The following is a 13,783-nucleotide window of genomic DNA, read 5'->3' as shown; positions in this document are numbered from 1 at the left end:
CTAATCAGTAATCAATATGTGAAATATGAAGATTTTGTGATACATGGTTTTCAAGACAATGAGCGGAAACCATTCTGACATTTAAGGTTCCTGTGACCTTGACCTTTAATATAGTGACTCCAAAATCAATAGGGGTCATCTATTAGTTATGACCATCATTTACTAAATATGACCAATCAATTTTGAAATATAAAGACTTTGTGATAAATAGTTTTCAAGATAATGAGTGGAAACCATTCTAACATTTAAGGCCTCTGGTCTTAACCTTTCAAGTTTGACCCTAAAATCAATAGGGTCATCTCCTGATTATGACCAATCAATATGAAATATGAAGACTTGGTGATAAATTGTTTTCAAGATAATGAGCGAAACCCATTCTGACATTTAAGGCTCCTATGACCTTGACCTTTAACCTAGTGACCAAAAATTCAATAGGAGTTATCTACAACTGTTAAACAATCAGTATGGAAATATAGAGACTTTATTGTTAATAGTTTTTCGGGTAATGAGCGGAGAACATTCTGATATGTGAGGCCCCTGTGACTTTGACCTTTGAACTAGTGACCCTAAAATCAAAAGGGTTAATCTCATTGTAATGTCCAATCAATATTTGAAATATGAAAACTTTGTGATAAATAGTTTTTAAGATAATGAGCGGAAACAATTCTGAAATTTTAGGCCCCTTTGACCTACACCTTTGACCTAATGACCCCAATATCAATAGGGGTCTTCTACTGGTTATGACCAAGCAATATGTGAAATATGAAGAATCTATGATAAATAAGTTTTAAGATAATTAGCGGAAACTATTAGGTCTACCGACGGACAGCCCGACGGACCGACATTAGCAAACCATAAACCCCTCTTCATTGAAAGTGGTCATATAAATGTGATATTTGGTCCAAATAGTGGTGAACAGAATACAGTATACATGGCATGTGCATAAGTATAGAGACAATAAGCCAACTATGAAATATTAAGAAATATCATTTGCCGGTTGCAATTTCAGTATTTAACTTTTACTGTTAGCCTTCCTTCGTGTTCGGAAACAAGGCAGTGTTTCCTTAAAACTCCTTCTAAAATTTGTTGAAAAAATAGCATACAAAAATGGATTGAGCACAGAATTTAAATATAAAACAATAAATGATATAGGCGACAAAATCGTATCAACAGAGTGAGGGAAGTGAAATATCATCCAGTAATGATTAATCACTTTCATCATATGAGGCAAAACACAAAAGCCAAATGTAACAACTACTGAAATGAGAAGTCGAATGACCTTCTTTCTAGCTTTTCCTACACGTCTCGAACTAGACATACATGCTTGTCTGTAGCGACTCTGTCGGAAACTGCTTTGCCTAAAACTTCTACCTCCAGTAAACGAGACAGATTCTTGTTCTGGCGAGCCACTGAAATGAACAGCTATGTCCGATTCCGAAAACTCTGTTGTAGGCGATTTTGGAAAGAAGCACTTAATTTCATTTGGAGATGATTTGTCTCCTTGTCTAACGCCACAGACAAGAGTAAATGCATGTTTGCCTTTAAATGTAAAAATTGCTTTATCAGAATATTGACTTTCTTCGCTTGATGAAGAATGACCATGTGGTTTTTCAACTTTTTCACCACTTATCTTTGGACTATTTGTCATGTTTTTCTCACATGAATTTCGAAAAGAATCATTATTGAAGTTGGTCGTTCGTGTAGATGCTCTGTGATCAGAGGAGTCGTCGGCGTCGGAATATGGCTGCAGACGGAGTGCGGAAACGACTGCAGTTTTCCACAATGCTCGAGCTACTTTGTAGTACATAAATCCAATCAATAACAAAGGGAAAACATACCAGATTATTAGATTAAGTAAACTTAGCCATTTTAAGCTTTCGGTGTATTGAAATGAAAAGTAACAGTATTCTTTTCCATTTTCCGAAAACGAGATCGTGTCATAAAAAATGAGAAACGGAATATTATATATCAAAGAAATCAACCATGTAAATATCTGAACAAGAACGAGTCTCTTGTTTGTCATGAAATGCCTTGCCTTCAAAGGATGGATTATGGCGATGTATCTCTCGATTGCTATAACTGTCAGTATTATTATACTTGCAATGTAGCTGACATTCCAAATGTAGTAATATATTTTGCACATTGCCTAAAAAAGAGAAACACAATTGTTATTTACCGAAACCATACGTTATATTTACCATTAGTTTACATTAAATGCTAATAAAATAAATCAATAGATGTCGAGAACAATTTAAAATAACGGTTTTCTTTAGACATGTATATTAAGGTGAATATCAGGAAAAGATGTTGGAGATCTCTTTAATGTGGTATATAGATTAAATATTACATAAATAAGGTAATAAAAGTAATGTTCACGCTCTGTATATTTTGAAATGATGTTATAATAACAACTCCGTTGTATTATTTGTAGATTACTATTCTTGAAAGTTCTTTAACATTTCAAAGTAATAATCTTGCAATTATGGAAAAAAGAGAATTTTAAGAATATCGCAACAACTTTGGTTTTAATGGACATGAATAATCTGTTCATCATATGTTATGTAAGTATATTTCCTGAAATTATTGCAGCGTTCTTTTAATTGTTAAATTGAAACAGCGTCATATCTTTTTAATGACTAACAGTGCTTTATGTCGATTTTTGCACTTTCAAAAACTCAGGCATATAATAAATAATTTTTTTTAGAGTTGTAAAAAATAACACTATATCTTCTTTCAAATAAATAACCTGCTTATAAAATTAAATACAAATGTTTCAAAAACGTTGTATTACATTGTGACTTTACTGTGATTATTATTACCTTTCCAAGAATCCAGTTCGGCTGCAGGAATGTGGACAAGTTAGGAAGAACACAAAAGGCCCCGACGCAAAAGTCAGCAATGGCAAGATTTGCCAACAGAAAATTTGTCATAGTGCGGAGGCGAGGACTCCTTGCAATGGCAAATAACACCATGGCATTACCTGAAATATACGTAAAATGAGACGAAATATGAATTATCAATGTTATGATAATTCTTCTATTTCTAAGAAGTAACCACTTTGCTATAATATCAGATAAATAGGCTACTTGATTTACACACACAATTATTAAATTAAACCAAATACGTACATTCGATTTATCAGCAAGTGAATGGAGGTAAACAGAATAATATATGCCAATGAAAAAGCTTAATCAATTTATTAAGAGCTAGGTTAAATTAAACATTTGAACGTGTGTGTGTACTAGTATGTCTTGTGTGTGCGTGTAAGAGTAAGAACATGTGTGGGTGAATGCGTGTGCATATTTCTTTTGAAAACAACAATTTTCTTTCTTATCGAAATGTAAATTCTAAGATCCACTGGAATCCACAGTTGGTAATCCAGGGCAATAATTTATTATGTTACCAAAGCAAATATTTTAGTATTAACTCGTTTCATGATAAATGTCCATCCGATAACATATAAAGTAAATTCTTGTAATGTTTATAAAGGTCAGATAAAACGGTCGGTGTGATACAACTAATAGAAAGCCATAAAAATGGTGAAACGCATAATGCAATGTCTTTGTTATCCGTCTTCTATAAATTGATTTGGCAGACAAGGCGATAAATTCTTATTATCAAATGACAATTTCATTTCCGAGAAGAGAGATCATTGTGCAAGAATGTATTGTATTACAATAATACAAGCCAAAATGAATGACATGGGGATAGATAGTAACATTTAATTAAAAGTTATTATTTTACATTTGAATATGAGGTATTTTGCCTTGCAAATAATGTCTCGATCTAATAGGCGAAATAGAAATTAGTAAATGAGTTACATGTATATACCTTAGCAAATTAACATGTTTCTCGCGATAACATCCGGTCATCGGGACAGTGCAAACGCCAGTATTTGCAAATCTTAATTTAAACTGTGTGATGTGAAAAAATCACAAAAATGAAGATGAAACATACGATTATCGTGTGGATCTCTGATATATTAGTTTATAAAATTAAATGTTTCTTGGTGTACAATATCCACAAAGAAAAGCAAATATATGAGGAGAAAAACAAGAATAATTTACTATTTTTATTGATCTGTAATTATACGTCGGTCAGTACGTCGGTCAGTAGGTCGGTCTGGTGGGTTTGGTCAACCGAGTAATCACTCAATTAATCAATTATGCTATCAATAAATTATCGAATTAATCAATTAAGCAACCAGACACACATTTATCCGACTTATTAATTCATTTACTGAAAAATTAGAATAAGTATGTTATTAACCTATCTTTTTCATTTCTTTCTTCCATTCAGTCACTTTTATCTATCAAGTTACTCCAAATCAAACAAACGATGTGATATCTACGCCTTGTAACTACCATCGATAAAAAATTACACTGTATAATATTGATAAGAATGATTAGAGAACGGAAAATATTTATTCCTAGTAAACATTATCAATATTAATAAATAGGTCAGCGTAAAACTCGGAAGCTTCACAGATCTCATAAGTAGACTTTAAGGTAAGGTAGTAACCAGGCAATAACATCGGCTTTAAACGTTATCAAATCATTCAAAGATCTGAGAAGTATTTGTATTTATTAAAGACTATTAGTGAAGTTACTCATCTAAATGACGATCTCGGGAATATTTACAGCTGATATAATCAATTATATTGTTACCATGTACACCTTTATCTGATAAGACAAATATTTTCTATGATGAAAGAATTAGCCATGGAACGCCCTTCATAATTTTTATACAGGCTCTGTGAAATAACATTACCGATACGAGAGGAGTGTTCAAATATGAATGCAAACAAAACACCGAGAAAATGATGGTTATCGGGGATATATACATGTTTATCTTATGTTGATACCACAGTCATTAAAATATGTTTATAGCTTGTTAAACATTAAACAAACATGTTTGATAGAAGATGAGAGTATGCGTTTGAAAAACGGTCTTAAAAAGAGATGTCAAATTGGTAAAGGGTGTAAAGACATTTTTGATACAATCTTTCTTGTATATGGACAAAATGAAAAGTCTTTTTCATCAATTATTCGTTAGATAAAAAAATAAATGTGGATTAATTACGACTAATAAATACCCCTTGCCTGTCTGCCTTACAGCAACGTCTGTGAAATGGTTATTAAAGTGTAAGCAATTATAATATCGATGCAGAATGTACCACTAGGTAGATAGCTAGTATCGTTAGAATCTCAATCTAGGAACATCTCAAACGTGACCTGATTCTTCAGGAAACAGTATGTATACTTGATCCCAACTTGTATCATAGTTTGGAGACATTTATATTCAAAACTTGTCAGAGATAAATGGTTTAACAATTGATGCATGGTGCGTTAATTGGAGTGCATGTATTAATTACCTGCACACCAATTACTGCTCTGTCTGTCGGGGATAAAAATTGAGCATGCTCGTTGATTGGCTACATTTTTCTGAGATTAACTTATTATTATGAGAAGGAAAGGGTCATGATAAAAAAACCATATTCAGATGCTTTTACATTGGTTCCTTTTTTCTGGGGTTTCATATTGTGACGACAGACAACGTGTTATAATTTTTTTTTGTCTATGATGCAAACGAGAAAGAATATCAAAACGTTTGACAATCTGATCGTACAAATCAGACAGTCTCGTGTCTGGTGTTCTTTCTATTATTTACCTTATTTTTGTATTAGATATTAAAATGTGTTTAATTTAAAATTATATTGGGCAAACAAAAAATACCAGATTAGAACTTTTAATGGAAATTAATAATTAAATGCCTCATGAAGTAAATTTACGAACCAGATATGTCTTTACTCTGTTATAAATAAAAGAACACTAAAAGGTTCCACTGTTACACGCTTCAAAATTCGTTAATTTCGTTAATTTAAGACAGGAATAATCATGTTTAATTTATTTCAACATTGATTTAGAGGTGATAATATTTTCCTACTGTAATTATTGTTTTATGTTATATTTTTTTGAAAATTGTATGTAATATAAACGTGCGCGTTATTCGTTCACTCATTCATTCGTTCGTTCGTTCGTTCGTTCGTTCGTTCATTCATTCATTCATTCATTAACATGACTTTTTTTAATAAAATAAGGTTTGTTTTTTCTTTTTTTTTCTTTTCATGAATATATTTAGTAGTTACTATATACTCTGTCATTTCCTATCGAGGAAAAGATGTTTAACTTTCCTTTTTGGTCTTTTCGGCATTATATCACTAATATACATTTTGCAAAACTGTTTCAACGGACAACATGTTTTGTTTGCTGTTATATGATTTGGAAAGACTTCTTTAACAATGTGTAAATATCTGTTATTAAAACAATCCTGTATATTACATTGCATTACATGGTTAAAGATATACTATATTTAAGCTTGATATTAAAAAATATTAATAATTGCTACACAGTCTCTTTGTAAATTTGAAATAAACATGTTTTGACTTCATACAACGTAGAATTGTTGTCTTTTAAACTCTTCACGCTTTATAGGTGGTCACAATATGAATATACAGTGTCATTAGAAAAATTGGCAGTTTTTTTATAAAGAAAAAACTTTACTTGACCTGTAATAGGGAGTGCAGCTTCCAATACATAGTTTATTCATTTTTTCTTTGTTCAAATCCTACATACTCGTATTCATTAAAAACTGCATGCATTTCAATAAATTCCTGCCAACAGAAAAACAAACAATACAACTCAAGAATGAGCATAGATTGTAGTATATCTCAAAGCAATGATGTCTTACCGAAGTCCCCTAGTTTGTAAATAATTATCTTGATAATGTGTTTATAGTTATTTATGAATTCATTAGTGTCAAGTTGTGACTATATATTTGACATGATCTATATCCATTCGTCTATTGAGTAAGACCTTCTATAATATTACCGGGAATGTAAATATTATACAAAAGAGAAAATTGGATAAAAGGAAGTAATACATACATATTAAATACATGTGATACTCCTATTAACATAGAATAAAAGCATTTGATGTTTCAATGAAGAAGATGTAAGTTGATTTAATATGTTTGAAGCTACAACAATCTTATTTATAAATAAAAAGAATAACTAATGCATTGCTATATAAAGTTATAAATTCTGGAATAAGAGGTCTTTGATTAACCACACCATTCCTATAAACCTTTTAAACGAATTCATGTTTGTTTTGATTGTTCCCAAATAAGTCTAAAACGTCCCGAAGCAGAGTTGTAAATTATCTAACATAACAAGTAATTAATTGAAGGGCCTTCAGTTTATTACGAGAAGCCAAGTTATTAAACATATTGCCAAAGAGGCACTAAAACATTGATAATAGTTATTATAAATGAAAAACTATTGACTTTTATTATACAAGCTACGGCAAATTAAATGAAAGAAAAACGGTCTATAAATACAACAATGAAACAGAACCGATAAATTGATAATGAATTATTCCTTAAAGCACTTCGTCACATTTTATAGAAACGTAAATGAAGCCTATGTTTGAAATATCAAACACTTACGGAGTTTCATATGTGAAAATGTTAGTGTTATTTCATTTTTAATGTAAGTGTAATTTCATGTAAATTTTAGTGTAATGTCATGTAAAAGGTTATTATAATGTAATGCAATATATTAGTGTAATTTCATGTAAAATGTTAATGTTGTATAATGTAAAATGTTAGTGTAGCATCATGTAAAATAACAGTGTAATTTCATGTAAAATGCTACCGTTATTTCATGTAAAATACTAGTATTAGTTTAATATCAAATTAAATGTTACTGATATCTTAGTGAAATTTGTGAAATGTTAGTGTAACATGTCTATCATGTAAAATGTTAGCCTAAGTCTATATTAGATGTAAGTAAAATATAATGTAATATGTTAATGTAAGATCATGTAAAATGTAAATTACTATAATGTAAATAACAAAATAAATTATGTTTGACATATGAATTTGATGTACAAGCGTAAACAAAACACAAAACAAAAATAATTGAACAATAGTAATATCTATAGGCTTGTTTTGAAAGATAAATGAGCTGCGTCACGACAAAACCAACAGAATAGGTTTGCGACCAGCATGGATCCAGACCAGCCTGCGCATCCGTGCAGTCTGATCAGGATCCATGCTGTTCGCTTACAAACCCTATTTCAAGTAGAGAAACTGATAGCGAACAGCATGGATCCTGATCAGACTGCGCGGATGCGCAGCTGGATCCATGCTGGTCGCAAACGTACTATGTTGATTTTGTCATGACGCGGCTCAGATGAACAAAGACCTCAGTAAGCGAATTTTGTTTTTGTTTTCTTTTATGATCGATGTTTAAACGACATACACAATTTACACTATCAACTTTTGAAAATTCCGACATGAAATATTCGAAAAATGTAAAAGTTAATTAAGGAAAAAACCTTATCTCTTTACTTTAAAAAAATGTTCCGGTTTCATCGATATTTTCGTAACAATGAATCTTATTCTATAAAAATTTTCAGTTACTATGTTGATTATTTTAATTGAATATTTTAATTTAATATTGATATCTCATTATTTGCAGCTATGACTAAAATATCAGCAACAGTTTTTAAATCATAATTATTTAAACCATTTTGCATGAACAAACACGATTTTTTTTATATTTTCTTAATTTTCTAAATCATTATTATTTTTAATTTTTTACCATTAATTTCGCCTTATTTAAGACGAATTAGCATTTTCGCAAGAATTGTAGTGGAACGCATGTCCTAGAATACAGAACAAAAGTGACAGACACTTACCAGTAAGGCAAAGAATGAACACAAAAGTGTACAAAATGATGAACGAAACTCGAACGTATATTTTGTCAAACGGATTATCAAAACCATATTTACTTCGTCCGTTTTCAAATGACAATGTATCATTTAGCCATGTAGTATTAGTATGATTATAATCCTTATTCATAATTTAGACACTTTCCAATCATTTATATTAATAAATGTTCACATCTTAAACAGCAATGTCTAAGCCCCTGCTTTATTCCGCAGCATGATCGGATGAATGCACTTCGAGATATCCGATATGAAATACGCCGCTTGAATAGCCCAAAAATATGACTCCAATAGATATCGTTTAAGTTGACTGTGACATAGCATATCATCTTGTGATATATTTATGATATATAGTTATATAGCTAAAACATATGTATTACTAAGTTGTTTTTTTTAAATGAGAGCTGGGCATAAAACATTGGTTTATAATAATGCTGCACAGTTGTAACATCGTTTTTATTGGATAAGTGTAACATTTATAGTGCCCTGATACACGACTGGTGGTAATTTATAAATTGATATTTTCCTCTAATAAGTCAGGTTTGCAGCATTATACAAAGTCATTGTAATGATTCTTGACCTGTTAAATGATCGTTTTTATTAAATGATTGTTTGTAATATACTAGTTACCATCGTCTAGCGGCTAGGTTATACATATAATTCGCGGTTCACCGCAAAAGTGTTGTAACATTTAAGTTACTGCAGTTTTGCGGTCAACCCTCGAGATACAAACATTTATATAGGGCTATATAGTCTGTTAAAATCTCTATAAGTATAAATAAATAAGATAAATAAACGATAAATAACCGATAATATTAAAAATGAAATGTGAGCAGTGAGCCAAACATACACGGTAGGTTTGTATTTTTTTGTTATAACTTTTCGTCTCTTTTCAGCAATAATTTAGAGGATCTTAAAAGATATATATGTTTATTGGAAATTTATTAAAATCTATGAAAATTCTTTCATAATTTGAAAAAAAAACAATGAAAAAATATGCATATAACAGGATATGTAAAAGTGGTACTTTCTTAAAATACTGCCAGTTTTTAACGACAGTGTACGTACATAGTGTGTGTAGAGTTTAAACATAACATATTTTATTTGTATGAACTCAACTTGTTTTTCCATTATTAACAAAGAGACTGTGTTGCAATTATCAATATTTTCTTTTGTGTACAAAATATGTCAATGTTTATCAAAAATTATTCGATTTATTTAGAGTCTATAACTGAGTCTAAAATACGAAAGCGTAAATCGACATTTCGCATTTTGAAGTTCAACTAGAACGAAAATTTTATAATGTTTATTCCCATTTATATAATTCTGCAAAACTGTCAGAATGTATCAAAACACATCTTATACTTTACAAAAGTACTCAATGTTATGTTAAGTACATCTTTTTCATCAGGAAACCCAGTCAAACATTATGTGATAATTAACTTTATTCAAATTCAACAAATTTCAGAAGTTTAACGCGCCTATCAAAACCACCACGATATCTTTGTCTTGCATGTCAGTACGAATGGTGGAAATTTCATCAGACATGGGGTGCCAGATTAGTCGCACGATCCAACATGACGTCATTTAATGAATGTACTGCTTGCCGAAGATGACCTCATTTTGCCGTTATTCAGAAAGCCTTATTATGCCAAGAAAATTGAAACAGGTTAAAAGACATTAATTTCCATGAACACATGTATTTATTTGGTTTTTATTTATCATGGTTAATTAAGCATGAAAAATGTCTCAAATATATTTGCAGTTCAAATTGGAATTTTGTTCACCCAGTGGACTGTTACTCGGCAAGTTCTGCAACCGTCCACTGGGCAGGTACCCCAAGACGGATATTCTGATCCTAACTTTAACACATGACATTAATGAGTAAAATATTATGTTTCCTTTGTTAAATAACATACTTAAAGTTAACGTACAAGATTACCTCTGACAGGTGACTAATCGGCTCTTCAAAAGAAACTGTGAGTCTTTGATGTTTACACACATGCAGTGCCGGCTGTTTAATCCTAATCATCAAAGAAGTGCCGACACTCATTTGACTTCCACCCATTTTATAGATCAAAAACTGTCATCAATTTTTGTCAAGAAACGATTACACTTATTATGATTAATGCTCAACGGGAAAAATTATCGTGTCAATTAATGACATATTAATAGCAAGTGCATTTTGATTGTGAGAAAACCTATTTTTAGTTTGCTTTGTGTTTATCAAATCTGAAAAAAAATGAGTTTTTTCAAAACTACTATTTGATTAAAATTAAATTTTCCTGCATAAGCTTTCACTAGCGCTTGAGTGTGATTACTTGTGTATGTTGTTTTCTATGGCATTTGTACGCAAATTGAATTTCAAAAACTACCGATTGTTATACATAAACACAGATGAAATTACGGCTGTATGAAATATTTATCAAAAGTGATATAGACCCCTGATACGACAGGGACTCCACTGAGGTTTAAAAGCCTAAAAACATAACATTTAATATTTTACATAAATGAGCTGTGGCACTTTAAACAGAAATATATGCAAAAATAGTTGTTAAGAAATATATTTTGAAATAAGTTGAAAATCGTATTTTTATGCTTTTCTTAGACCGATTTGAGTGAAAAGCGTTTAAACGCTTTTCAGTTTGGGTCATTTTTTTACAATTTGAATAATTATTCTGGAAAAACGAATTGCGCGAATGATTTGAAATTTTGCACAAAGATTAGTGGTCTATACCTACATCAAATGGTACATTTATCTGGTAAAAATATTTTCATTCCCGTCATGTCAAAAAACCTCAGTTGAGTCCCTTTAAGATTTCAATTACATTTGTTGAGTTTTTCACCGCAAATACGTGTATAGGAATAAATTGTTTTTTGTTTTTACATATTTATTTGTCGGCGGGTCGGTGAACCGAAAGATATACAATTTATGATCTAATGCATGAAATAAGACCGGCGCGTGTTAAAGGTCACCGAACAAATTTTTATTACAAGAGGGCAGCAATTATCGGCCCTTCAAAAATTTTAGGGTGGGCAAATGACGGCCCTTTCAAAACATTCGATGGGGAAAATGTCCGCCACTGCAAGGGGGGGTGGGGTGGGCAAACGTACGAGGGGGCAATTGTTTGGGATGTTGTTGTCTTTCTTCAAGTTTTACTTATTTTGAAGAAGTACTGACACCTAAAGCGCTTTCTAAAGGGCAGATAATTCTGAATGGCATTTTGCTAAATTTTATCCAAAGCGGTCTTAATAAATGAAACTATTTTATATAAGTACGGGGAATTCATTAATCGTGTTCTCTGGGTATATTAAAGTAAAATTGATTTTAACAATTCTTTATAGACAACATGTCTAGGGTTCCTATTCTGTATGACATTAATGCACTATTCCAGATATAAGACACACTTTTGCACCACTTTTTGGTATTTTGCAAACGATTCGGGGTATTGTGAAGCATTTTAAAACCAAACAAAACATTCAAGCGTAGTGTGGTCTCCGTTAAACTGTTCAGAATGCAGTGTGGTCGCCATGAAGTCGCTGAAAATGAAGTCTGATATACTAAAGTGTTGAGAACGCGGCGGATGCGCAATGCAACCAGGAAAGGCAACAGAACGCCGTTGAAACTCCGTGGAAACGCTTTGAATAATCCAACTTCACGAAAAATGTCAGATATTTTTGGCAATTTTTAGAATGATATCATTGTGTGATAAAATACAAGCATTTGTACTTCAGAAATATACGATGCAATATCTATTTTTAAAGCATTGTTTTAACATTCACGATTTCTGGCATTAACGTTCGTCGCACTGCGTAAACAACGCTGTACCAACACAATGTACATGTTGGGCGCTATTCTTTTCATAAGAACGGCATGTTCCGTAATTTATGTAAAATTGAATTTTAATCAAGTTTAGCTCTAATTTGTTGACAATAAAACACTTGTGCACGTTATTGTTTAGTATTATTTATCTATTTCACATCAGCTTCAGCATAATTATGATTTTCAATCTGAGTAAATAAAAAGCGAACATTTGATTACTTTTCTTGTTAAAAACAGCACATGTGATCAATTAATCAAAACGTAATTTTATCTTTGCAGTCAGAAAAGTTCACCAATATAGTGGAAGAAAACGAGATTTCTACATCATATTTCTAATATTAATCTACTGAATGTAAATTTAAATGTCAAACACTAATAACATCTTGTTTCATCAAAACAAACACTATTTAGTTTATCTTAATTGAGGAATATTCATGTGATTGGAATCTATTAAAGATCGTCTTGTCAAAATAAAATGCATAATCTTCAAAAGTTATATCATCTTAATAAAATTGTTTTGTCCATTAGAGTCAGATTTCAACGCGATATTGCAAGTATCTAATGGGTAAGGTTTCTGCACGTGTTAGCGGGAAATGTCGAAGTAATGTGATTGTTCAAACGGAACATTTATTTAAATGATGACATAAATGCTTAAATTGGTTGTCATTTAAGATAAACGTAATCATACTTTAAAGAAATGTTCACCACTGATAATGGTTTATAATGCCTTTTTATGGTTATTGATTTATAACATTTTTCGTCTGTTTTCAGTTTGACTTCCTGTAACATTTACAAGGAAGAACTGAATATAAGAAGAGTTTTCATTGGTCATTTTTGGGGTGGGGGCTATCCAACTAGCTTACGAACTATTGGTGGTTTTTATGTTCCAGTGCCCGTTCGTGTCTGAAATATTGCTAAAGAAAGAAGAAAAAAATAAAAAAGAATATCCTTTAGGACTTTAGAAAAATTTTATAATAATATTTTCATCTTATGTTTGTATAACTCAGATACTATACTATCAGAATCGAAATCAAAAAAGCAACTGTTTTAGCGAAAGGTTCATTATAAGAGTCAAAATAAGAATCAATGTTTAATAAAATGATGTAATAAAAGTAAATAAAGTGTTGATATACCTGTTTATGAAATATAAACATAAACATCAAACAAT

General features: G+C 31.1%; 1 protein-coding gene across 1 annotated transcript; it reads right to left on the bottom strand.

The window, feature by feature from the left end:
- Positions 1 to 221: 221 nt before the first annotated feature.
- On the bottom strand, positions 222 to 8,933 carry LOC132756893 (trissin receptor-like). Its single transcript, XM_060748035.1, has 3 exons — positions 8,763 to 8,933; positions 2,820 to 2,980; positions 222 to 2,146 (listed from the first exon to the last, which is right to left on the bottom strand). Exons 1-3 carry the CDS (start codon positions 8,923 to 8,925, stop codon positions 1,013 to 1,015), a joined length of 1,458 nt encoding a protein of 485 aa, XP_060604018.1. The 5' UTR covers positions 8,926 to 8,933; the 3' UTR covers positions 222 to 1,012.
- Between the last annotated feature and the right edge of the window lie 4,850 nt (positions 8,934 to 13,783).

Source organism: Ruditapes philippinarum, unplaced genomic scaffold (assembly GCF_026571515.1).
Source record: "Ruditapes philippinarum isolate M1 unplaced genomic scaffold, ASM2657151v2 ctg1611_1_1_1_1, whole genome shotgun sequence".
Taxonomy (NCBI): Eukaryota; Metazoa; Mollusca; class Bivalvia; order Venerida; family Veneridae; genus Ruditapes; species Ruditapes philippinarum.
The sequence above is the reverse complement of the archived record's forward strand: the minus strand, read 5'-3'. Positions and strand labels throughout refer to the sequence as shown.